General features: G+C 25.3%; 1 protein-coding gene across 1 annotated transcript; it reads right to left on the minus strand.

Annotated features, from left to right (window-relative positions):
• Positions 1–1,334: 1,334 nt before the first annotated feature.
• LOC145849923 (metal-response element-binding transcription factor 2-like) lies at positions 1,335–21,546 on the minus strand. The gene is made up of 12 exons (XM_082955037.1): positions 21,439–21,546; positions 20,630–20,712; positions 20,022–20,103; positions 18,325–18,433; positions 17,849–17,972; positions 17,436–17,509; positions 9,452–9,616; positions 6,589–6,664; positions 5,949–6,019; positions 5,205–5,369; positions 4,556–4,678; positions 1,335–3,147 (listed from the first exon to the last, which is right to left on the minus strand). Exons 2-12 carry the CDS (start codon positions 20,699–20,701, stop codon positions 2,985–2,987), a joined length of 1,224 nt encoding a protein of 407 aa, XP_082811163.1. The 5' UTR covers positions 20,702–20,712; positions 21,439–21,546; the 3' UTR covers positions 1,335–2,984.
• Between the last annotated feature and the right edge of the window lie 3,730 nt (positions 21,547–25,276).

Consider the following 25,276-nt stretch of genomic DNA (forward strand, 5'->3'; position numbering starts at 1 on the left):
ACGATGCACTTTGCTCACAGCACAAAACTTTGACCTGTCTCTGAACTTGCAATGACTTGTCATCGATCGAAGAATCTACTCTCATATATTCCACTATGTTTCTGTTTCGATCGTAATTTTGCTGAATGTTGTTCTACTGAGCTTGGTAATTGGTCCACTTGTTTTGCGTTTTCCTGTAGTAGTTCTGCTGCATCTGATATCATCTGTTTAAACTTTTAAAGTTTAAACTCGGTAGCGTAGTTCGTCTTTGTATAATTTGTTAACGCTTTTACTTGAATATTGATAAGTTTGAATATCTTTTTGTTATTTAACAGTTTTAAAACTGTTTTTAATTATATGTTGTAAAACATAGTGAGAAATTTTTAATTACTTATATTGTTAAACACATAACTTGCAGTTTTCTTATGACTTTTTTTTATCTATCAATAACTTTTTGAACTCAAGTTTACAAATAACGCTTTTTTTTTTTTTTTAATTTTATTTATTCTTGTTTTTTTCAAATTTACAAAATTATGTTTAAAAACTTGTAAAACGGTTAAATTCTCAATCTAAAGCAGGGTTTCCCTTTTTTTTTTTGAATACCCCCCTTTTAATAAATTAAAAAAGCAATGGCCCCCTCAAAAAAGATTTCTCAAAAAACTGCTTAAGAGCTTCTTTTTTTGCTCTTCATCATCAACTTCAGAATATCTAGTGTAAGTTTCAAATTATGGCCTTGTGGCTCCCCCTTTTACGGCTTGGGGCTTCCAAAATTTTTCCATGCTATCTATTATAAGTTTAAAAACTACCATTTAAAACTTCTAAGAACTTCTTTATTGCTCAAACCCCCTTGCTACTCATGGCCCTTATATTTCTGTAATAGCCCTCAAGGGGCCACTTGGCGCAGTTTGGGAAACCCTGATCTAAAGAAACATCGTCTATAAAAATTAGATAATTTTGAGTGGTTAGAATTATAAAAAATAGTCCGTAAATATATGCCCAGTTTAATGATTTGGCTATAAGGTCTAGTATATAATCTAATAAGTATGACAAAATCCATACACTTCATAAATAAACTTATATCAAAATATTTCATTACAATAAAAACATTTAATAACTTGAGATCAAATATAAGTCAGTTTACTTAATTTTTCAGAACAAACTTATCATTATTTTTTTTTTCAAATGAGAAATACCTTTTTCAATTAAAATAAAACTAATTGTATTTAAAACTTTTGGCCTTCTTTTTAAATCTTACTGGTGTCTTAACTTTTTTTTTCCAAAGTATAAAAACATTTAAAATTAGCACAACAAAACTTAACTACTAATCTAAATACTGTATAGTAACACAAATTAAAAAGATTTCAAGCAGTTTATTCAAACATAGAATTACGACAGCATATTGAAAAGAGCACAATCAAAGAAGTTTGCACTTGATAGAAAGAATGTAAAAATTTCAAAAAAATTCGAAAAGGTACCGCTTGTTTGAAGATTGGTGAAAGTGTTTTGAGAAAAATATTGAAAACTCAAAAAATTTATGCTGTTGATGACAATTCAATTATATAGCGTTCCATACAAAATATTCGTGCAAAAAAGAATTGAAAATAGTGTTTTTAAAAGCCAAAGCGAATCATGCTTTATATAGTAGTAACTAATAATTTAGTACAAAATTTATAAAGTAAGTAATTTGAAGCACATGTAATAGTCTATCAAAAATTTCATAAGTTTACGGATTGATACAAGAAATCAAAAGATATAACTGACTAATAGTTCTTAACAGCTTTGAAGCAGAAGAATAAATTAATACATGGGATTTTTGAAAAATTAGTTTTGAGAAGGCTTAAACTTTTGTAACACTGAAATTAAAAGTTTTAATTAAACTTATGGTATCAAATTAAGAATTAAACAGTTTCAAAGATAAGTAACATACCGGTAAAAAGTTTCAATTATATAGTAATATTAATAAGAAAACAAAAAGAAAAATTCTATGTATTAAATTAATATGTAGACCGTATGAATTAATTAATTATTACGTGGCTTAATATCAAGTAGTTATTTATTTCAAAACATATTGAAATAATTCATGTGTTCTTTGAAAACTTTTAATTTTTTTTATTGAGCGTAAAACTTTAATATTAAAAAAACAGTTTTAAATTAAATAGTTAATAGTTTATAGACATCAGTATTTAGTTTCTTTATTCATATATCATAGACTTATATATTCTATATACTCCTTTTTTTTTCCATACTACAAAAAGCTCTCTCTATTACACGCTATTTTGGAAAACAGAATTTTGTATAAATTGAGGTTTTTGAAACTAAATATATTCAGACGATATATGCAGAAAAATTTATAAAAAAAAAGAAAAGGAACAACTCATATTGAGTTTCGGTTAACATTAAGTATTTTAGCCATTTTTTAAATTGAGCAAATGATATAGATAGCACACATATTTTGAGACAAAAAAGATATTTATTGCTGTAACTACATATCATTTGTATCTAATTTGATTAATACTCTAGCTAGGGCTTAGAATAATTAAACTTTTAGGTCTAAATCATAAAAACGCAGAAAGTATGTTTCAAATTAAACCAATAATATACTACTTTTTCATATCACTTCTTAGCATTTAAAATAAGTTTGATTTTAAAAGCCAAACAAAAAATATACAGTAAATATTCAAATAGTTAAGTTGTAACTCACATCACTTAAGCTCTTAAAAAATTATTAGAAAGAAAATTAAAATCGTTGAAGTATGCTACAACTAAAATCTGTACTTTTTTGAGCGTATTTTAATCTCATCATATTTTAGTTTAAGTTGATGTTTTTCTTTTTAATTTGAAACAAACTTCTGAATATTCAAATCGACTCATAAAATTCGGTTTTGTATCTCATAGCTCCGATATCCATGGTTCTTTTTAGAAAGGTTTATGGAAACTTAATTTTTCCAACAGCCAACAAGGAATTCAAAGAAACAAATCTCAACACTTCAAACGCGTCACTTTTCTCAAAGCTGATTGGACGCGAAGCCGAGCCACTGTATGTAGTACTCCGTGCACGGCTTGCTGGTGACGGGGTCCACCACCACCCTCCTACCCCGCACTATGTACTTCTCACCCGACGCTATCCTTCCCTCGGCACCATTGCCGTACTTGGACATCTTGTCTTCGCTGTTGAAATTTGTACAACTTAATCATATGCTGCAAAACCGAACTGAAAACCTTAATAAAGTCCTATTTTTATGGTATACTATGAAGTGGCAGTTAAGTTAGTGCGACAGGTTGACTAAAAGTTAAATGTTTGTGCATGACAGAGTTTCAAAAAGAACCAAAAACTAACCTGAATCAGCCTGAGCTTACAATGAAAGTGTATGATAAAGTTTTAAGAGACAAAATTTAAAATATATACACACTGTAAACACTTCAAAAGATCATAATAATAATAAAAGAGCTTAGTAAATATAAAGAAGGAAAACATAACTTATAAAAAAGAGCTAACTTTAAAGTCATAAAAACTAGTATGAGATATAATAATAATAAATCAAATTAGCGTGATGTTTCATATAGCTATAAACTAGCTTGAGTTATCCTGAGTGGTCTGAGTAGCTTGAGTGTGTGGCAACCCATAATTAAGTTTACTGTATGAACTTCATTTAAATTCAAAAAATTAAATAACTAAGTTTATATTTTTAGCTTCATTTTTTCAACATTAATATAGAAAAGGATACTTTTAACTTTTTTAACGAATTAAATTCGCCAAATTAATTAAAATTTGGAACATACAACCATATCTTAACTTATGACAGGGTTGTTATAGGTTTTTTAAAACTTTTTCTAAAGGTTTTCTGAACTTCCTCAAACAAATAAATTAAATTTAGTGTAAAAACTATTTTTTTAATAAAAAAAAGTTAGAAAACATACTGTAATGGCATTTCAAGCGTGTTTAATAATACTTAATCTATAAATTTAAAAAGTAATTATTGTAAATGATGGTTTTCGTATTTAACTTCAATTTCATTATTTTACATCAGGGTTGCCAAATGTTTTTGGCAAATTTTCCCCAGATTTTAAAAATTTGCTTTAGGTTTTCAAAAGTACACACTTTTAGGTCTATTATTAGTTTAAAGTTAAGTTTAAGGTTAGAAATTGTGTTAAATAGTATAAAAACATTGAAAATATACTGTACTTTAAATTTGTTTTTTAATACAAAATAATTTGATGATGATAAAAATTTTTTTTATCTATATGATAAATTTTTTGTGTCGAAATCGAAATTTTACTACTGAACATGTTAAGATTGTTAAAAAATCCAGGTTTTTACAAGTATTTTTTTCAAAATTTCTCAAATTCTAGGTTTTTCCAGGTTTTTTAGCAACCCTGTTACATGTAAAAACTGTTTAAAATTTCATGTTCCTTCAGTTTTTTTAAATAACTTTTGTACAGGTTTTACCATGTCTTTTTTGCCTAAATTTTCAAACTCCAGGTATTACCAGGTTTCCAGGATTTATTTCAACCCTGTACTCGACAACTTGGCACTTAATCACAAACTAGTACAATTTATTTTCATCAAACAACGAACGTGTCGTCATCCGAAACGAGCTCATCCAATGGAATCTGGTGACTTTTCGCGAACAGAGCTGCCGATCCCTGAAGCCTGGAATTTGGAATCCTGGCTGCTATGAGGCTCGCGGTCGCGCTCTCACTGTTATATTAATGTAATTATTATTTTAGAAAAGTTTAATTATTTGTTGGAGCAAGTTTTAAACTTATTACAATTGGAAAAATTTTGCGCTTGCTCTTAGTTATAAAATTTGTCAAAATAACTGTTGCACTTTCAATATATGTAATAAGGTATTAGTTTTCTTACATACTAATTCATTGCGTTTGGTAGTTAATGTAAGGGTTAACTTAAAAGCAACGCTTTTAACGTAGTAACTGTGAAGTTTTGTAAGAGGAAAATAAGCTGTTAACTAAGCCTTGTTATCTGCAACACAAAAAGTAACTTTGTTTAATTATCATTACCACAATGTCTTTATTTTTAATCATATTAAATTATTTTCAGTACCAAGTATTCAAGAAGTTTTACTTCTTAATCTCAATTCTTATGTGAAACGCTATTCTCAGCCAAATAGGTACTCATACACTGTATACACAAGTTTTTTCTATATAATTTACTTTATTTCTTAATAATTATATTAAAATACGAGAATTTTAAAAACAATAAAAACCTGTGAGAAATGAGCAGTCCGTCGCTGGCCGACTTACGGTGAGTCGTCGCTTTCCTTCTCTTTGCCGCTCCCTGGTGGTGGGAAGAGCTCCTCTTGTGGCGGTTGTTGCTGCCGTGGGTTTTCCCCTGGCTTCTCTGCCTTCTGAACGAAGGAGTTTCGCAAGAACTGTCGAATGTTGAATAATTGAAAAAAAATATCTTACTAAAACTTTTTTAATTAGTTTTTTCTGAACACAAGCAAGTGTTTTTGTATGACTTTTTAAAGACTGCTCAACGTTTGAATCAGATACTTTGTTGCTTTTTTTGTGAGCTAACTTTTTATTTTATAGATGAATAACAGTTCAATAAATTTAGGTTTTGGAAATTCAAAGTAAAAAAGTATATGTATATAGTTGGTAAAGTAAAGTTTATTCAAGAATGTTTGTTGTTTTAAAACTGATACCTACATTGCTTTTGAAAAACTCGCATTCAAAAGACATCAGCCATATCTTTTTACAATCATTTTATCACAATGTGTTTTCAAAAATAATTTCATTAAAATAAAGTTTTAAAATGAAATTGAAAACACATTTTACAAAATGAACATATTTTTTCTTTAATTAAAAGGTGTTACAGAAAAACACACGAACAAGAAAGAAGTGTTGAGAAAACAATACTCATATAAGTTAAGCAGTATATCCAAATATACCACATAATTCTTCCTGATTAAAACAAAAGTTTTTAATAATTAATACAAACGAAACACCTGTCTTGCGAATCGGAAGTATTCGAATAATCAGGATCTTGACGAGATGCTCTCCTTCTTCTGACTAATTTCTATGAAAAAATAAGTTGTTTTACAATATTTTAAACATAAAACACAAAAAACTTTTCAGATAAAACCGACGATTAAAGCTAGTGTAATTACTACAGTTGTCACTCAAAAAGTGTTTGTTATTTTTAGCAGCAAGTATCATTTTTTATGGCTAAAATAAAACCAACTGTTTTGTAAAATACTTAATTTCTTGTGTATTGAAATCTGTAGTTTGTTTTAAATTTCTTTAATCGATAAAATGTAATTCTTTTTTTCTTGATTTTTATTATTAAAGTGTTGTGAATGAAAAAAACTTAACTTTGAAACTTTTGACATCTAAAGTTAAAATATTAATACTAAATCATATATAAACATATTAATTGATACATGTTAATTAACTTGAACTTTAATATTCAACTTATTCTTAAATTATGCAAAAAATTAAAATTGTTTTTATTTTACCGATTAAAACTAATAAAAAGCTTAAAACCATGAATTTTTTTCATAAAAAATCAATTAAAAGTTTAACTTTTACATCAAAATTACATCACACTGCCACTACAAAATTTTCATTAGTATGACGTTACCATACCTTGTTAATTTTCTGATTGTTGTCTGATGTCTCACAGCTTGACACTGCCGACTGTGTTGGAGGGGTGGGAGCCATTCTGTGTTAAATATATATTTATTAAATATTCTATACTTTTATCTTTATCATGTACTTATTTATTAAGTAGTTTTTAAACTTTAATTGAACAGACTTTATGAAAAATTTCCAAAATTTAATTTAATATTAATATGTTAGTAGTTCAATTTTAGTATATTCTACATTTTTTCAATATATTACAAGTAAGATCTCGTATTAAGTAAGTTGAGTTTATACATCATACTTATTTATCTTTTGATTGAAGGTGTATAAAAGTGGCATATATAAAACATTTTTTTATCATAAACTTAAAACCGATATTTTTTGATTAATTTAACAAACAAGCTTTTTAAACAATATAAGCTTTTATAAATGAAACTAATTATGAAAAAATATCACTAAAAAAAACTAATCAAAAACAAAAAAATGAAAAAGTTATTATACTTGAAGTGTACAACTAGAAAAACTTTGTATTTTAAAAGTATTAAACACTACTAAGACAATTTCATTAAAAACATCAGCAAAAAAAGTAACGATTGGCAGTTTAATCAGTAGTTTTTCAAAAGTCTATTTAAAAGTAATTAATTTCTTTTGTAGTAGTGTATAACACTTAAGCTCTTGTTTAAAAAAACTAGTTATTCAAATTTAATAGATTCATAGGTACAACTTGAACTTTACCATAAGTGTTATGTGGTGTACATTATCCAGATTAAAATTATATCAGTATTGTAAACATAAGCCTTTACAATTTAGTCTACCAATATGACAAAAAATGAACTGTTTACAATTTCAACTTCAAAATCTTTATACTTCACTACCTTTCATCAGAGTTTTACTAGCAAAACAATAACAAGGAAACTTTTTTTATTTATTATAGTCTTGCTAGCAAAACGCTGATGATATTCGAAACTATAATTATAAACAGTTTGGTGCCATATAACGTTTTATCAATGAAAAGCAAAAAACTTTTTCAACATTTTTGATACGATGTGTAAAATCATCTAACTTAAAAACATGAAAGACTTTGATGCAATACAATTAAATACTATAATTCTAAAGTAAAACAGCTACTTTGTTTTATCAGTTTAATCTGATAATCCAGGTTGAAATGACAACACTTAACATTCAGATCAACACGCTAAAGGTTAAGAAAGCTTACTTTTGCAATTAAGCTGAAAAAATAGTAATAAGCCTAGTCTGATGCTTGGTCCCATGTTGATGGTAATGACAATAGTTTTAATTATATAATTACAGTGTTATAACAAAAAAGAATGACGCTAATATATTTTTATGGGTTTTTTATAGTATTTCTAATTGTATATTGTTATAAATATTTTTATAATTTATACAAATTTTTATAGTACCTTGAATAAAGTACTTAATTTAATACTAAGTATGTACATAAAAAGTATTTTACAGGAAAAATTACTTTATCAACAAACTTTGAATTGATAATAACAAATTAATGAAAATTATTCTGTTTTAATAATGGCAGCCTGTTTACTAAGCATCTACTAAAAACTAGTTATGAATTATAACAGTATTACTCGAGAAGTACACTCGGGCACAGATTCATTTTAAAGTGTAAAAAAGTTTTGCGAAACTTAAAGTAAATTTTTGTTAGGTTTTATATAAAGCTTTAGTGTGAACTCTGCCTTCTCATTAGTTATAAATAATTTGAAAAAATTGTTAGAACTAGTTACAATTAAACTTTTTATGTTTAAAATGTTTTTATGTGACAAAATATTTTTTATGATCACTGAACTTTTTCTTGTGGTGATCTACTTTTTACAGTACTTAAAAAACTTGAGGGCCACTGACTTATTAAATAGCAACAATAATTAATACAACTTCACGATTGTTATTTACAAGTTAAGTAATTTATAGGAATTCGAAAATAAGCTAAGGTCTTAACAGAGTCGCCCATCATTTTCAAACTTGCATTTAAACATAATCCTGATCTTTAGATTTGTTTAAAGATTTTATAAATACAAACTTTTTGTGAGTTTTCCAGCGCAAATAGTTAGTTACAGCATGTCATAAAGAAGTTCTTTTTAAATTTAACACTAGTTAAAAATTATTTTACATTTCACTTGATTAATTAAATATATTTAGTTACTCATATAAATTATCAATTGATTTCAAAATAATCATACCTTTACGTTGTGTCAGTTACTTTTATTGACAAAAAAAACACAATTTAATGTATGAATTTACTTTTACAAAATAAAAAAATAGTTGTAAGCTTCGTTTCAGAATAAAAAAAATTAGTTCAAATAATAATGAATAAAATGTTAGTTTTATCAAAAAAATATTACATTCCCCATAACTTTGGTTCTTTACTATATAAAATAAAATTTATTATAAATATTTGTTAAGTATTCTACGCTTATATGTTTTCGTACTATGGAGTTTAGTCCATAGCAAAGACAAAAATACTAAAAAATTATCTGCAGTAAAAACTTACACTGTAACGTAAAATAAGGGAAGTATTTTCGAACAAAATAGGAAAATATTTTGATATTTTTGAACCAACCTATATTATACTGTTAATACTATAGTCATATTATATTAATAACTTTACAAGTAAAAAAACAAACATATTTCAATCAGATAATAGATTGTAATGTTCAAAAATTTAAATAAAACAAAGAAGTAAAAAATAATATTTTTTGAATATCAACCACACAAGTTTTTCCCGAATACTGAAATCAAAAAACACCCAATCAAACTTTTTAAAGTTAACATTTCTATTACATTAGATGCTTTTTTACTTAAAAACAAAATAAATAAAAAACATCCCACTCACATCATGTGCTGGGAGCCGTGGCGGAGGTTCAAAGTTTCCACCAGCTCCTCGTTTATGACGTCACAATCGGGTATCTGGACACTGGGTGGCAGCGGCGCGTACCTCCTTCTCAATCTGAACAACTTGCGGTTCGACTGCTGCGACTTTCTCCTGTCGCACTGGAATCTGGCGGAAGGAGATTTAATTTTTATATAATTACATTTAAATTGGTACTTTAATTTAAGAAAATACTTCAAAAAGTTCAATAATATTTGTATGCGTTTAATATCAGAGACAACGTAGCTTGGTCCACATCACCCTTATTTTCAAAAGGTGCACTTTTTAGCTTAGAAAAACTTTTCTTTATGATATTATTTTTGATTGCAAACTACGCAAAGCTGATCTTGTTTTATATTTTTATCATATATTTCAGTTTCAATGAATATGATTAAGAAAAATTGTTTTTTTTTAATGTGCATACTCATTCAAATAAACAAGTATTTGTGAACTTTAATGACTATTTTAGTGTACATCAATGTAAACTAGAGTTGGGCGACTTTTACAGTCAGCGGGCCAGGTTTACCAGAAACAGTCTATCACGACCCGGTCTGACCTGTTAAAAGTAAGTATTAGGGGTCGGCGTTATTGATAAAAAGTATCTTTCAATAAGCAAAACTATGTCAAAACAAACTACTGATACTCTGCATTAAAAGTCGCCCATTAAAATTAGGAGTATATTTGAAACTTGTTGTTAAATTCAAATATTCTATTTTTTAATTTCAGCAAGATTTTTTCAAGCTAAAATTACGTCGCGGTCAAGAGATTTTTCTTGGCAGGCCTAAGTTTGTCCACCCCTAATGTAAAAACTAATGTTTTTTTTTAACAAGAAGTACTTAAACTTGTACTTAGCGACCACCAACAGGGTTCATGCGCGAAAATTTTTTCATTTAGCCTGACTGAGACCAATTTAGCCTGACATTTTTTTAAAGTAAGGAAAATACCCTTTAGAAGTCATTTTAGGTATTGGGGGGTCTTGATTAGTACTATTGTAGTCTCCGACTTCAACCAGCTTAATCTCAAAAATATTTTGAGTACTTAAAATCTGCAAAAAGCAACTCATAGCTTAGTTACAACTCAATAAAATGAGACTAAATTGTGAAAAAGGTGATTGACCCCCCCCCCCCCCCCTATGCCCTTAACATAACAAATTCAGTGATAAGTTTTAAAATAAGTGTTATATTTAATCTATTACTAGTGTAAAAATTTAATTTATATTACTAAACACAATTGTTCAATTTAATTAAGCACTAAGTAAAAACATTATAACCAGAAGATTTATAATAAAACGATGTGCATTGTCGTGTTTTATTAAAATCTAAAATGAAACGCTTACATGAGTATTAAAATAAGTAAAAAATGTTTATTATAGTATTTTGACTAAAACTTAAAATTGGTACATAATTATAAATCCTAAACTCTAAATAAATACACGAGTGTGAAGTTAGCTTGGTAACGTTTGTCAAGAATTTTTAAAAAATGTCCAAACTTTAGACCCAATTATTTTCCTTATCTTAATAGTTAAATAAAAACTTTTTATTTTATTTTAGATAACGGTCCTTTGTCTTTAATTTTAAAAAATCCATTGGATTGGGGTTTGACTTTTAGTGTGGGGCCCCTTAAAAAAATCACTTTTTTTATTAATTTTTACTAAGCTCGAGTTTAATAAAAAAAAATTAGAAAAAATCAAACTTTTTTTTTATATTCATATTTATTAGTAAATAAATTCAGTACAACATTTTTTTTCCAACTGTTAATATTTTGTACTATTTAGCCTTATTCTAGAATTCATAATTCCGGAATAAGGCCAAATAGTAAGAAATATGAGTTTTTATATCAATTTTTACTTAGCTCGAATTAAAAAAAAAAAAATTTTTTAATATTTATATGTGAGTAAAGTTACACGGAATTTTTTTTTCAACTGTTAATATTTCGTTTTATTTGGCCTTATTCCGGAATTCTAGAATAAGGCTAAATAGTACAAAGTATTAACAGTTTGAAAAAAAAAATGTTGTACATAATTTATTCACTAATAAATATGAATATTAAAAAAAAAATCTGTATTTTTTTATTAAATTCGAGCTTAGTAAAAATTAATAAAAAAAACTCATTTTTTTCTAAGGGGCCCCACACTAAAAGTCAAACCCCAATCCAATGGATTTTTTTTAAACTAAAGACAAATTAAATTTTTAAATAAATTCCTGTCTCATTTTGATCTTAAAAAGATTTCTCAACTTTTTTTTATCAAAAACTTTCAAGCACTTGAACTAATAAAAACTGAGATTCTCAAATTTTTAAATAAAAAACTGATTTAGCCTGACGCGCACGAAACCTGCACCAATAAGTAGATAATCAAAAAAATTGAAGAACTAAATAAAGCAGAAATAAATAAAAGTAACTACACTTCAATTTTTTTTTTCATAAGTACAATCACTAAAACTCAACTGATAATATGTTTTTATCTATCACTATCAACTGTTTATTATTTAAACTTAAAAAGAAACACAATAAAGGTTGATATTTAATATTTAACGTTTAAAATTCAATTTGTATAGGAGTTTTAATTAAAACATATAATAATTCATAAAATATAAACCAAAGTTTTATAGCACAATATAAAGCTAAAATGAACCAAAATGTTTTTAGACAACTCTTTCTCAAGATTCGTCTTAATAACTGAGCACCTTGAAAAAGTTGAAGTCATTTTTATTTGAAAAGCAGAAAAGTATAAAAGTACAAAGTAAAAAAAATCAAACTTAAGACACTGTGCCAATAATTAATTATTCCGAATATTTGTATTAAAACTTTTTAAGTTGTATTTGATATTTAAACTAAAATAGTTGAGTTTTCATACATACATAAATATATCAATTTAAATAGAAATAATTTAATTCATCTCACATATTGTTATTTTTGTTTTTTATAAAAAATATTCTTAGAATATGAATATCTCAGACTAAAAATATGTCCTTTGCTTGGTGAATTTTTTTTAAAGTTAGCAAACAACTTTCAAACAGTAGCAGATTTTTGTACCTGTGTTTTCTAACGTAACTTCTATTATAACGTAGAACTTTTTTTTTAATAATTGCTTTAAAGTTTATTTTTAACATACGAACTCTTTATACAAAAAAATCTTCAATCTATATTAAAAAATAATTTCAATTTTTATGGCAATGCTTTTAAATTAAAAAAATTACAAAATTTTTGAACAACCTAAAGATGAGACACAACAAAAGATTTGCAATAACAATACCAAAGTAATAATGTTCTTTGAAACTGAAAACAATTAAACACACCAAACTCAAACTAAAATAGTCGAGTTTACATACATAACAAAATTACAACAAGTCTGACCAGCAAGTTTTAAAATAAAAAGAACAAAGCCTACCAGAACTTGTTCAAAACAAAACTGTAAATAAAAAACAAACAACAAAAAGGTAGCTAGCTTCAAATACGACACTCAAAACCAAGCAGCTGAAGCAACCAAACCTTGCAAAGTTGACCCACCTCCTGCTAGCACGCACTTTTAAAACAAAACAGTCGTTGCTTGAGCGTGTGACAAGCAAACTGAAATTGCAGGCAACATCTGTTGAGATCGAGAGAAGACTCGACGTGAGTAACAGCAAGCGAGCACTTGTGTGCGAAGGAAAAAATAAAAGTGTCGTTTGTGACTCCCATGCACATGTGTTTGAATACTTCATTCGTGTTTTTTTTTTTGTTGTTTATGTATCTATTTGTTTCTAGGATTATGTAGATGTATGATAGCTATGATTGGCAGTAAATATTTAGTTTATAAATATAGTTAGTAAAGGTAAACTATTTTTACTATATTAACTTAAGCTGTTTAAGAACATTAAGTATATACTTACTAAAATAAAAGGTTTTACTATATGCACAGATTAATACTCTAGACATGTATGGTTCTTTTAATTTGTTTGTTATTTTTAGATATAGTTGTTTGTAGGTTTTAAAAAATAAAAAATCAATCAAACTTTTCAAAACAATAATGACAACTTTAATGTAGTCGCGTTGTAAATAGTAAATATAGGTATAAAATAAGTTATTGTATTTAAATTGAAAGATACTCACAAAACAAAGTTGTAATGTATAATTCATTTTTGCGAATACTTGTGTGGTGTTTTAATATTTAATATTGTGTTTGTTGGTTTGTTTTTACGCTGTTTTGGTTGTGTGTGTATTAATATTTAATTTGGCTCGCATATTCTTGAATTTAAAATTAAATTAGTTAAAACAAATATATTCTAACTAATTGAACGTAAACTTTTAGTGTTTTTTTATTGATAACATGAAAATATAATATTTTAAACTAATTTAAAATCAGACAGAATTTTTAACATAAAGCTATGAATTAGTCTGTTTTATTGATGTACAATAGTTATTTTAATTATATCAGGTTTTATTTTCAATCTTTTCAATTATTCAAGTGCACAAAATTGTAAATAGTTAGATTGTTGTAGATGTACATTGTACACTAACATTTATGTAGATGTAAAAATTCAAAGAAAGGTTCAGTAATTAAAATCTGTACTTACAAGAACTACTAGTTAAACAAATAAAAGTATTAAAAATGGTCAAAAAAAAAAAACTTTATATGAAAAAAAGCAACTTATCACCGATTAAGAGTACAAGAAAATTCCAATCGTGATAAAAGAATAAAGGTCATATAAACACTGTATGGGTTCAAGTAGTAAAATAACGCTCTTAATTCTGACTCAGTGGCCACATATTGTGCACTTGATGTGAAAGTCATTAACTAATTTGTATTTTTGACTTAAAAGTTTTGTTGTATGTTTTAAAATCAGTTTTATTTTATACTTTTTTACTTTGTTTAAAATTAAACAAAGCTTAATAATTAAATCGGATGTCTTAATACTTTAAGAATTTAAAATGTATAGGTCGCGGAAAAAATTTACTAAAATTAAAAATTAATCTCGGATAACTTTATTTTTACAAGTACAGAAACATTTTTTACTGAATCCTAAAATATTTAAAACGAGTGATTGTTATTAGTATTATTACGTGAGCTTGTTTTTTCTGGACAAAATTAAAAACAAATAACAAAAGCATTTAACTTACAAACTTTAGTTCTTAACTACGTTTGTTTTATAGAAAAGTACTCAAGTGTTAAATCATTTTACACAAAAAAAAAACATTATAAATCTTTATTTAAAATAACAGAAGTATTTTATAAGCAGTGTTTAATCGTGGTAAATATATATAAGATGATTGAAAATTACTACAGATATTTGAATTTAAGAATTGTGCTTGGAACAAATAAATTATTCAAGACCGACAACAAAGAACAATTACCCATCCACAAGAATTGCAGTCCAATCTAATAATTAATCGTGTGGGTGGAACAATAAACAGTTTTATAAACAGAGTCAATCAACACATACAGGAAAAATTTGTCATTAAGAGTTCTGAACAGTAGTGAAAAAAAAACTAACACCAGTTCAGCAACAGGTGAAATACCATTATTTAGATAGTTTTTATAATTATATTTTGGATAACTTGAAGCGTTTTAGAAAGAACAACATTTTTTCGATGCAAAAACTGTACAGGCAAATTTAATTTTATGCCTTAATCTTGATGTTATAAACAATTTTTTTTTGATCAATTAGTTTTTGTCAAGAACTGAAATTAATTGACCGTTTGATTAATTTAACTAATTAAAACTCACTGGTTTACAATGTTCATTTTTGTTTATTTCAGCTTTATAATTTGGGCGTAATACATTTATCTATATGATTTTAAGATGCTTAAAATAAATACATACGACCTAATTGTTTTACTACAGTTATTTATACGACGACATAAAACTGGTAAGGGTGTTAGATAGTATTTGTTTGTTTGATTTAGGTGATGATCGACAATAAACTGTTAATGTAAATTATTTAACAAACAATATTTTTTTTGGATGCTAAATTAGGATTTATAAAATTTTAATTTATTAAATATAAATAAAAACGTTGCGTAGATAAACGCGTTTCTTGCCTTTTAATTTGTAAGCATAAGCCATTTAAATACAGCGAATATTTATTTTTAGTTGACTTAACATAAACGACTTAAATTTTTAAAACAAAAACAAAACTAATGAAAATAATATTTTAGAAGTGACGATTGTCTTACAGATTGGTTAAACTTGGCGTTACAATTTTACTAAACTTAATTTAATATAGTGTATGTTGAAAAAATTATTAATTATCAAAAAAAGCCAACAACAAAGACTAGCTGATAAGTCAAAGGGGTTCAAATACGTGTTTCAAAGTAAATTTAACAAGCAAACAAAACTAAACCTCAATGCAAAACCAATTAATCATTAGCTGCAGTATAAGCAGTTACATGACATTTTTTTTAAATTAATAGTGAGTTAATAAAATTCTTAGTTTTAAACAGTTTAAAGCCACAGAGTTTAAACTGCATAAATACTTTTTTATTTGTTTAAAACCAAACATGATACTTTCTAGCATGTGTTTGTAATTTAAATGTCAAGTTTATAAAGTATTGCATTTTAAAAGTACATCAAAAAAACTATTTGATTGAACAAAATCGACAACTGGAAACAGAGTTTAGAAGTTTATTCTTGTTAACTTATTTTTAAATTTAAAAATATTTTATTTATCATTTTTATGTGCAAAATTATGTAAATGTAAATATTGAAAGTTTAGATTTGTTAGTTTGATTCTAATGTAAATAGCTTTATTTTTTAATACAATAAAAATGTATTTATTTAATTCTTTCAAGACTTTTTTAATGCAAACTCAGTTTCGGTCAAAGACCTCGTCAGTGCTTATATAAAAAATCTTTTTCAAATAGAATAATTTTTATATAAGCACTGACGAGGTCTTTGACCAAAACTGAGTTTGCATTAAAAAAGTCTTGAAAGAATTAAATAAATATAATATTTCTCCTCTAATAGTTGAGATCTTTTTATTTGTTTTTGAGAAATCAAAACATATAAAAATAAAAATGTCACAAGTTTAAAACAACTATAAATTATATATTTGTTTTTAAGTATTAATTAACTCAAGTAGGTCAATGTACACTTATATCTTTTAACAAAATTACTAAAATGTACAAGTAGCAAAAGTTTACATGGTTTTTTAACAATTTAATAAATAATTCTTCGTTTTTTTTTTTTTTTGAACATTTACATCTAAAAAAAGTTAAGTAACTATCATATTATTTATAGTTAAATGATTAACTAAGCTATACTGAAATGTCATCAAATCTTAATTACATTATACCTTTTTTTATTATATATAACAAAAATTAATAATCATTCGCAAAGCAATAAAATAGCATTATAACTAAATTAGAATACATTACTTACAATCCTTTTATCGTGGGAGAAGCAAAAATTTCAAAGAATTTAATTAATTTTCAACAGCTCGTTTGGTAACCGCTAATAACTCGTTGTACACCCAATAACGCTTCAACGTTGCATTTAGTAAACAATAATTTGGTAATCGTGAAATAATATTATGAACTTTATTTAAAAGTTTAGTTGTTTTTTAAGGTTTTTAAACAAAATTTTAGACTTACTGAACAATCTTAGAAATAAATCGTTATCTACAACTTTATGATTTAAAATATTGTATATTGAAACAGGTACCGAGAGTAAATCTATATAGAAAAAATAATTAATATTTCTAAATATCTTTTTATTAATAATCTACTAAATTAAAAACAAAGTAATTTGGTAAACTTAAGTTTTGAAATTCTAAACGCATAATTAAATTAAAAGTTTAAATTTATTTATTGTACAGCTAAAAATATATAAAAAAAAGTTAGGTTACTTTTTAAATAAAACAAGTAAACTGTCATTTGACGTCTTTTGAAACTTTACTTTTTGGGAATTTGCCAACAAACTTAAACTTCACAAAAAAATAACTTAAATTGAAAATCATGAAATGAAACAAACTTTCTCGAGTTGTGAACAAGAGTTTCCTCCACTCGCGCGCTGAGCTGATGCCTCGTGCAAGCCTCATACTCTAACTGTGAATTTATCGATTTTTTATCAATTTGTATGACTGCAGTATTTTTAAAGGAAGTATGAATTTATTAAATTTGAAGCAAAAAATCTAATGTTTTTTAAATGTTTCTAACTGATGTTTCACATTTAAATAAAGGTACTTAACAGTAATATCTGTTAATTAATCACTATGTATGCGAAAACAACTACTATTTAGATTTTTGTTATAAACTTTATTTGAAAATTTAGTACAAAAAAGATAAAGTTTTAAAAAAAGTGAAAAGTAACATAAAAAAGTGCTTTTAGTCTAAACTATGTATAAATTGTTTTTTTTTCTTTTGTAAATTTAAAACATTACATACCTCCCCAAGCCGCAATGAGTTTTTGTGTTTGTTGAAAAAAGGCAAAATGTCTTCACACAGGTCAAAATATTTGGTCTTCCGCACAATTGTGATGTTGTACAGCACTAAATGCACCACGTCCACCCTTAAAAATGTTTCATTTTTTAACTTTTAATTAAATTTTTGTTTAAAATAAAATACCTTTTATTTTACAATTTAAAATGTCAATATGAAAATTTTAGTTAATTATTTTATCCATGACACACGTCGTTCAAAGTACTTGACTAATATTTTATTATAAGTAAGTTGTGTCCAGAGATGATAGTGATTTAAAAATGCTTTAAAAAATTTTCATTCATTTTATTTTAACTAAACAAGTAAGCCTCATACAACTTAACTTTTGTCAAAACTCTTATTGATCGTTTAATTACATAACAACTTAAGTTATGAAAAAAATAAAAATAAAAAAAATTATATAAAATATTAGTACAACAAACCATCTGAGAGGCAGTCTTTTTATGTATTCTAACTTATTGCAAACTTTACAGGCGAATATGAAAAATCTGTCTCCATTCATAATTGGATGGTCCAAGCACTTCACACAAGCTGCAATAATTTTACATAAACATAACCTATTTTGTAGATATTTTCTAAACAAAACTCAATTTTATAAGTTAAATTGTGAATTAAAGAGAGTTGCCAAAGGTTTTAAAAAATACAGATATTCTGAATTTCTATCAGGTTTCCAAAATTAGAAGTTTGTCCATTTTTAGTATATAACTGAATTTTAGGTTAAAAATCTTCTAAAAAGTATAAAAACATTTTGTAGCTACTGTAACTCTACTTTAAAGGCGATTTATAATTAATAAAATCATAACAATACTAAATAAATTTATTGTGCATGATAGATTTTTTGTATCTTATCTATTTTTTTTTACTTTAGATGTAGACATTTTTTTTAATTCCAGGTTTTTTAAGGTGTTTTTTTCGAAATTTCTCATTTCTAGGTTTTTTCCAGGTATTTTTTGCTTCAATTGTGAAATTCATGTATTTCCATATTTCATGACAACCGTAATAACAACATTAAAAAAATAAAATATCATGTAATATAATTACTAAATTATAAATAAACATAACATTAAAAATAATTAATATCAATATTATGCGCAATAAATATGCATACAAATCTTTATATGTTACAGGTTTGCCAAAGGTTTTTTGTACGTTTTTTTCAGATATACTAAATCTCTTCCAGATTTTTGAATACACAATTTTTTTACATTTTTAATAGTGACTTAAAATTATTCTAAAAAACTATCTAAAAAGTATAAAAACATTTTGTAGATATGTTTTAATAAACAAAATGCTTGAAGATTGTATATGACAGATTTTTTGTCCTTAATCAAAATCTAAACATTTTACATGTAAAAATTTTTTAAAGTTCCATGTTTTTCCAAGCTTTTTTGTCAAAATTCCAGGTTTTTTAAAGGATTCTAGATTTCTTTGCAGCACTTATTAAAATAAAATCTACCAGTTAGTATATTTTTAATGCAAAAATTAATATTTATAAAATATGTTGACTGCAGCAAATATATTTTAGTTCAATTTAGAACAGATAAAACTCGTTGTAGCATATTTATTGCAAAAAAATGTGCACAGATTTGTAAATAGTAACAGTTTAAAAATATAACTTAGTACAATTGCAATAAATTTAGCTTTTTAATGATTATTTAAACAGTATAAGGTTCAGCAATGTAAAGTTAAATTAAGTCCAAAAATATATAAAAAATAAAAATAAACTGCTAAGAAAAACCTCTGTACAAACAATACTTTACCTATTTTTTAAAAGTTATAATTGTAAACTTATTTTATTTTAACAAGGACCCCCAAACAAGCCAGTGTATAATACTTTAAATATAGTTTCTACATTTTTGATCTATTAAAATTTTATGCCACCATCTAATTTTTTTCACGTTCTTATTTTATTGAAAACTCTTATGTGTTGTTAACTAAACGTTTTTTATTTTTGTTTAATGATTTATTCAAGCTTTGACATCATTGTCGCATATTATGTAAATGAAAAACCTTAAAATAAAGATAAACTTAAATAAAATGTATGTTTCCGATTGATCAATACTAATTATATTCTAATACTAATAATTTAGTTTTAAACATACAAAAACAAGCAAACAACCTTCGTGAAACCATTGTAAACATTTGTAGCATTGCAACATTTTTTTATTCCAAAACCCTTCGCCACCGCAGTAACAATATACCTGTTAAAGTTTTTTTCTAGAAAACTTCCTACTTATAAAACTAAACTTTTAATATTCAATCAGATAAAATTATAAATATTTTTTCTTAGTATGAATAATTAGTACTGCTGTACAATTTTACAAACTGTAAGTCAGAGTAAAACTTGCATTTATTATTATCATAATTGTGATTAATAAATTACATTTAAAGCTAATAAATTAAATGATGGCCATAACTGTTGGTCACAACTCGCTAAAATTATTTTAGTAAAAAAAAACTAGAATAAAGTTTAAAAACTTATTTAACAAGTATCGTAACCAAAGTTGTCCTAAACAAATAATGGAAAAGTAATTTATTATTTTTGTATTTTTATTTTCTATTTTTTAAGTTAATAACTACTTCACAAAACTAAAGTAGAATACTCTTAACAACTTATTTTAAATTTAAAAATTCATTATACTTGACAGTAAAAACCTTAATAAAACTTATCAAAAATGCACCACTTGTAATATAAGCACAGCAATGTGAATAAAATATCAAACTGACCTTCTGCTGGTTGGTTTTGTGTTCCTCATCCCATATAAGTTCAGAAGGTTTGTAAGGAAGTTCATTCTGCATCCTTGAATTGTCTGTAATCAAAATAAATAGTCATTTAAAAATAGTAGGTATACGATCTAATATTTTCTTTTTTAATAATATTAAAATTTTCTACACAAATAATACTTGAATTGAGAAATATATAATATTTTATATTGTTTTATTTAATTTTATTAAAATATTGTTTCTTTAAGTGGCCCAATCTTTAATATATTTGCAAACTAGCTTAAACATGAAATTCTATTTCTGTAAGCTTGTCCTTGTGGTAATCATTTTATTATTTTATAATTAAGTTAGCTTAAAGCTAACTAAATTATAAAACACTAATTTTATAGTACAAACTTCTATTATTTAGTAGTTGTATACTCTATTTTACATTTAAATAACTTTAAATTTGTCTAATAAACAAAAAACTGCAAAAAAAATTTTTTTGACCTACAGAAAATTTGTAACAATTTTAACTCAGTTTGTAATGCATCAAGATTGGGTTGATCATTAAATTTTTCAATTAAAAACCAGCAAAATAACAAGCGATTTGCATAAAAAAATATAAATATTACAAACTGCTGTATGTTCAACTTTTACCATTTTTAATAATTCAATGTCCAAATTTTAAAAACATATCATAAAAATTAAAATATTTATTATCATTAAAAAAATCAGAGTAAAGGCATTTAAGTTTTCTTTTAGTTGTACTTAGAAACTATGATAGTAATAGTTAAAAATATCAGTTACTTAAATCAAAATTTTCAAACTACCTTGGTCTCTTTGATTTAAATTCTCTTTTCTTCATAAGATTAAGCTTTATAGAATACTTCAGTACTTATGTCATTTTTACAGGTCTGTATTAAAACATAACATTTTTTCTTTGTATTTTAAAGGCTTGGTTAATGATTAATTTTTACTTTTTATAATATAAAAGTTGTTTCTTTTTACTGATACCTATGTAAAAGTTTCATTCTATACTCCTATATAAATATGTTAACATTAAAATTTCAAGCTATAAGAATTATGTTGTTTTGTAATAGGTTAATTTTAATTCTGTATAATCGAGTTTTCTAGCAAAATACATATTATTTATAAAAAACTTTTATATTTTAAAAACTGCTTTTTAGAATAAATTTCATCTTTAATAAAAATGTGTTACTTAATAAAACCATAACATACATTTATTTTTTGATTTGTTTTCAAATATACATATACCTTTATTACATAAATACATATAAATAAAACAATACTAAATTATACATGGAACATATAAATAGTTTTGGTTGTTTTAAATAATTGCCAATTTACATTCAATTATAACTAACTGTTAAATTGAAATTGATGCTTTTGAAAAATAACTAACACTTTTATCAACATAGTTACGTTTTTCATGAAAAAATTTATTCATAAAACTTTACTTTAGAACTTTAATGCATTATTATTGATACAATGTGATTTTTTTTAATAAATAGTTATAAAAAAAATAACTTAAATCTTTAAATTGCAACTGATATTCTCTACTACTTAAAATTATTAATTTCTAAGTTGTGTAATAAAACTATGACAACAAATTTAAATTGTAACTTTTATTTAATTTTAGTAAATTTGTTATTGCGTTTCTTTATACTATACTAAGTTTTTTTTAATTAAACTCTGTTCATTAACTAAAAATTTTTTTGATTGTTTAAAAAAAACCTTTTATTAAATTTTTCAATTTTGGCTGCTACGGTTTCTTGAGTGTTGGTCTCTTAAGGCTACATTTTCCTAGGCTACAACTTTGTAAGCTAAAACCATTTGACTTCTCATACAAACATTTACTTATATAAACAAATAAAACTTTGCTAGCATGTTCTTAAACTTAATTTTAATGATACTATTTTATTTTAAATCTAATTTTGATTTTTGATTTTACAATTGTTTGAACTTTACCTTAAAATAAAACATAACACATTACCACTTAACACATAACTAATACCACTTAACTTCTAACACCAACAATTCCAATTTAAACAATTAATGTAGATTTTGTTCAATGTACAACCATTTTGAAACTGTTTTATTGCGGCTATAACTTATATATATAGTAACTTTACAACTAGCCATTCACAGTAGCCTTCAAAATTATAGCTTAGGAAATAGAGCTTAAAGAGACAACAAATTTTCAAACACTTCTATCCTGTAGCTTAAAAGTTTTATATTTTGATGTATTTTAATTACATTGATTTGTTTAAAATTTACAAAGTCAAGCTTTATAGTCTTCACAGGTTTTTCTGAACTAAGAATTAGCATACTAAACTTTTAACTTAAAAATGATTATTAGTTATATAATTACTTGCTAAGATATTGAATTATATTCTTAATATTGTTCTAAAACAGTGATGTTATATAAAATAATCTAAAAAAATTATTAAATATATAAAACAACAAAACTATTATCTTTTCACTAAAACATCCTAATACAGAGTGAAAGTCAAGTTAAATGTTTATGTAATTATTTTTGCCATTTATGTAAAATTATTTCATTAAGAAGCAAAATGGACTTGAATTGAAATGTTGTTTACCACAATCATAAGTTGTAACGCGGGGAAATTTATTTGCTGTTCAAGCTTCGAAACATTTTTCACATACCAACAACCACTTGTAAAATTTTGCAAGAGGAAACTAAGTGATGTATTAATTTCTAAACACAAACTAATATTTTGTTTGTTTAATAAAATGCTATATTTTTAAATTGAAAAATTATAAGTTAAAATGCAAAAATAATTATAAAAAAAAACACCAACAAATAATATATCAAAATACTAGCAACTAATAATTCCTCGCTTATCCGGTCCTCGCTAATCCAGTCAGTTTCAGTCGAGAAGTTAATTTAATTAATTTAGCAAAAATCAATAACTTCACTGTACAACTTAAAACCGATATAATTTTTTTTTTTTACAATTCGATTTGTTTTGTTAAATTGATTTTAAACTTTATAAAAGTTTTGTTTTACTTATTTTTTGCTTCTTATAATTTTTCATTTGGTTTAAAAATTAAAATAAATAATATTAAATAAAACTTAGTGCCTGTTTTTTTATATGCATTGCATTTTTTAAAAGAGGTATTATTTTCAAAGAAAAGCAATGTTTTGTTTTTATCCGCCGGTCAGTTAAAGGCTTATCAGGCAATAATTTTTAAAAAGCTTGCCCAACATGGCCGGATTAGCGAAGAAGCACTATAAAGACAAATAGATTAAACAAAGTTCGTATCTAAACTTTAACAAGGCGTTCATCTAATAATTTTAAAACTATATCTCAAAAAATGGATATTGAAATTTTATAGTATTTTTATACAACACCACAAAATTATGTTTTAAGCTAGGTAAAAATTAATCAAATTAGTTGAAAGGATTTAAATTAACTTTCTGCTGTTAATTTGTTTTTTATAGTTTTAGATCTTCAGCAAACAAGAATATATTTAGGACATACTTTCACAAACTTAAATATTTAAAACTAATGTAAAATTTAACTCTTTAATTTTACAATAACCATTCGTTTATGATTTTAAGATTGTTGACTATTTTTCAAAACGATTTGAAACACGGCTGGGCACCGTAAGGCCCGCGGGTCAGATCCGACCTGAGTGTATAAATCTCTGGTATGACGTATTTTTTGGGTTAAAATACTTGTTTAAATAAAAAAGAGCTTATTTGTAAGAATACTTGTAAATGTGCTCTTAGTTTTATTAGTCAGTACACGGTATTCATTGTTAAATAATCATTTGAATATATTTTTTTCTTTTAACGATTTTTTCAACTTTTAAATATTTTTTTTTACTTCCGCAGTCCGCAAAAGTTTTTTTTATAACTTTCACTCGGATAAACATTTTTTAGTAAACTTGGCCTGTTGACCAAAAAGTTATTTTTAGAATCTTACTATTTCTAAAGTACTTTAAACTAGACTAGATACTTACATTTTACAATATACTAAAAACACAGCTTTTAAACTTAAATATTTCAAAAACTATACAAAATAACTCTAACCTTTTCTAAATAAAAACTTGCATTTGTACCATTATTCAATCGAAAGAGCTTCTTTTATAGAACTCCAGGCTCTTTTTACCGAAGGTTTTTTCTTTCTAGATCCGCACTTCATCAGCTCCTTGTTTCTTTTCAATTGACGTACAACCTAAAACAAAGACTCGAGTTGAAGTGGCCGAAACCATGGATGGCATTTTATCCAAACTTTTCGGCCGAAACAAAACTATTTTAAAAGCAGAGTAGTTGTAAATGGAGCGTTCTTGACACTAGCGATTTTAAACTTTATACTTTTTTGTAATCAGAACATCATGTCAAACACATGACCCCATTTATAATAAATCGTAGGATTCACGACCTCTAAATTAACAAAAACTCTAGCTACGGTAACTCTAGTAGAAACTATCTATTTAACTTACACAATTTAAAATGTTTAAGCTATGATGTTACGTTTAATACAGATCGGTAGCTCTAATAAACATCAAGCTGTATTATAAATAACTATACATTTGCACAAACTTATTTAGAATTGCTCCTACAAATTTTAAAAATCAGAAAATTTAACTTAGTCATAGATACAACTAAACGCAAAG

The sequence above is a fragment of the Thalia democratica genome, chromosome 2 (assembly GCF_965202585.1).
Source record: "Thalia democratica chromosome 2, ktThaDemo2.hap1.1, whole genome shotgun sequence".
NCBI lineage: Eukaryota > Metazoa > Chordata > Thaliacea > Salpida > Salpidae > Thalia > Thalia democratica.

What these genes read in the sequence shown, in the direction of transcription:
- LOC145849923 (XM_082955037.1), bottom strand. Translation starts at nt 20,701, where the DNA reads ATGCAGAATGAACTTCCTTACAAACCTTCTGAACTTATATGGGATGAG. An exon ending in AAAAGACTGCCTCTCAGATG is followed by an intron (nt 17,973 to 18,324) that starts GTTTGTTGTACT and finishes AACATTTTTAAG; the next exon opens with GGTGGACGTGGTGCATTTAG. An exon ending in CACGGCTCCCAGCACATGAT is followed by an intron (nt 6,665 to 9,451) that starts GTGAGTGGGATG and finishes TATTTAACACAG; the next exon opens with AATGGCTCCCACCCCTCCAA.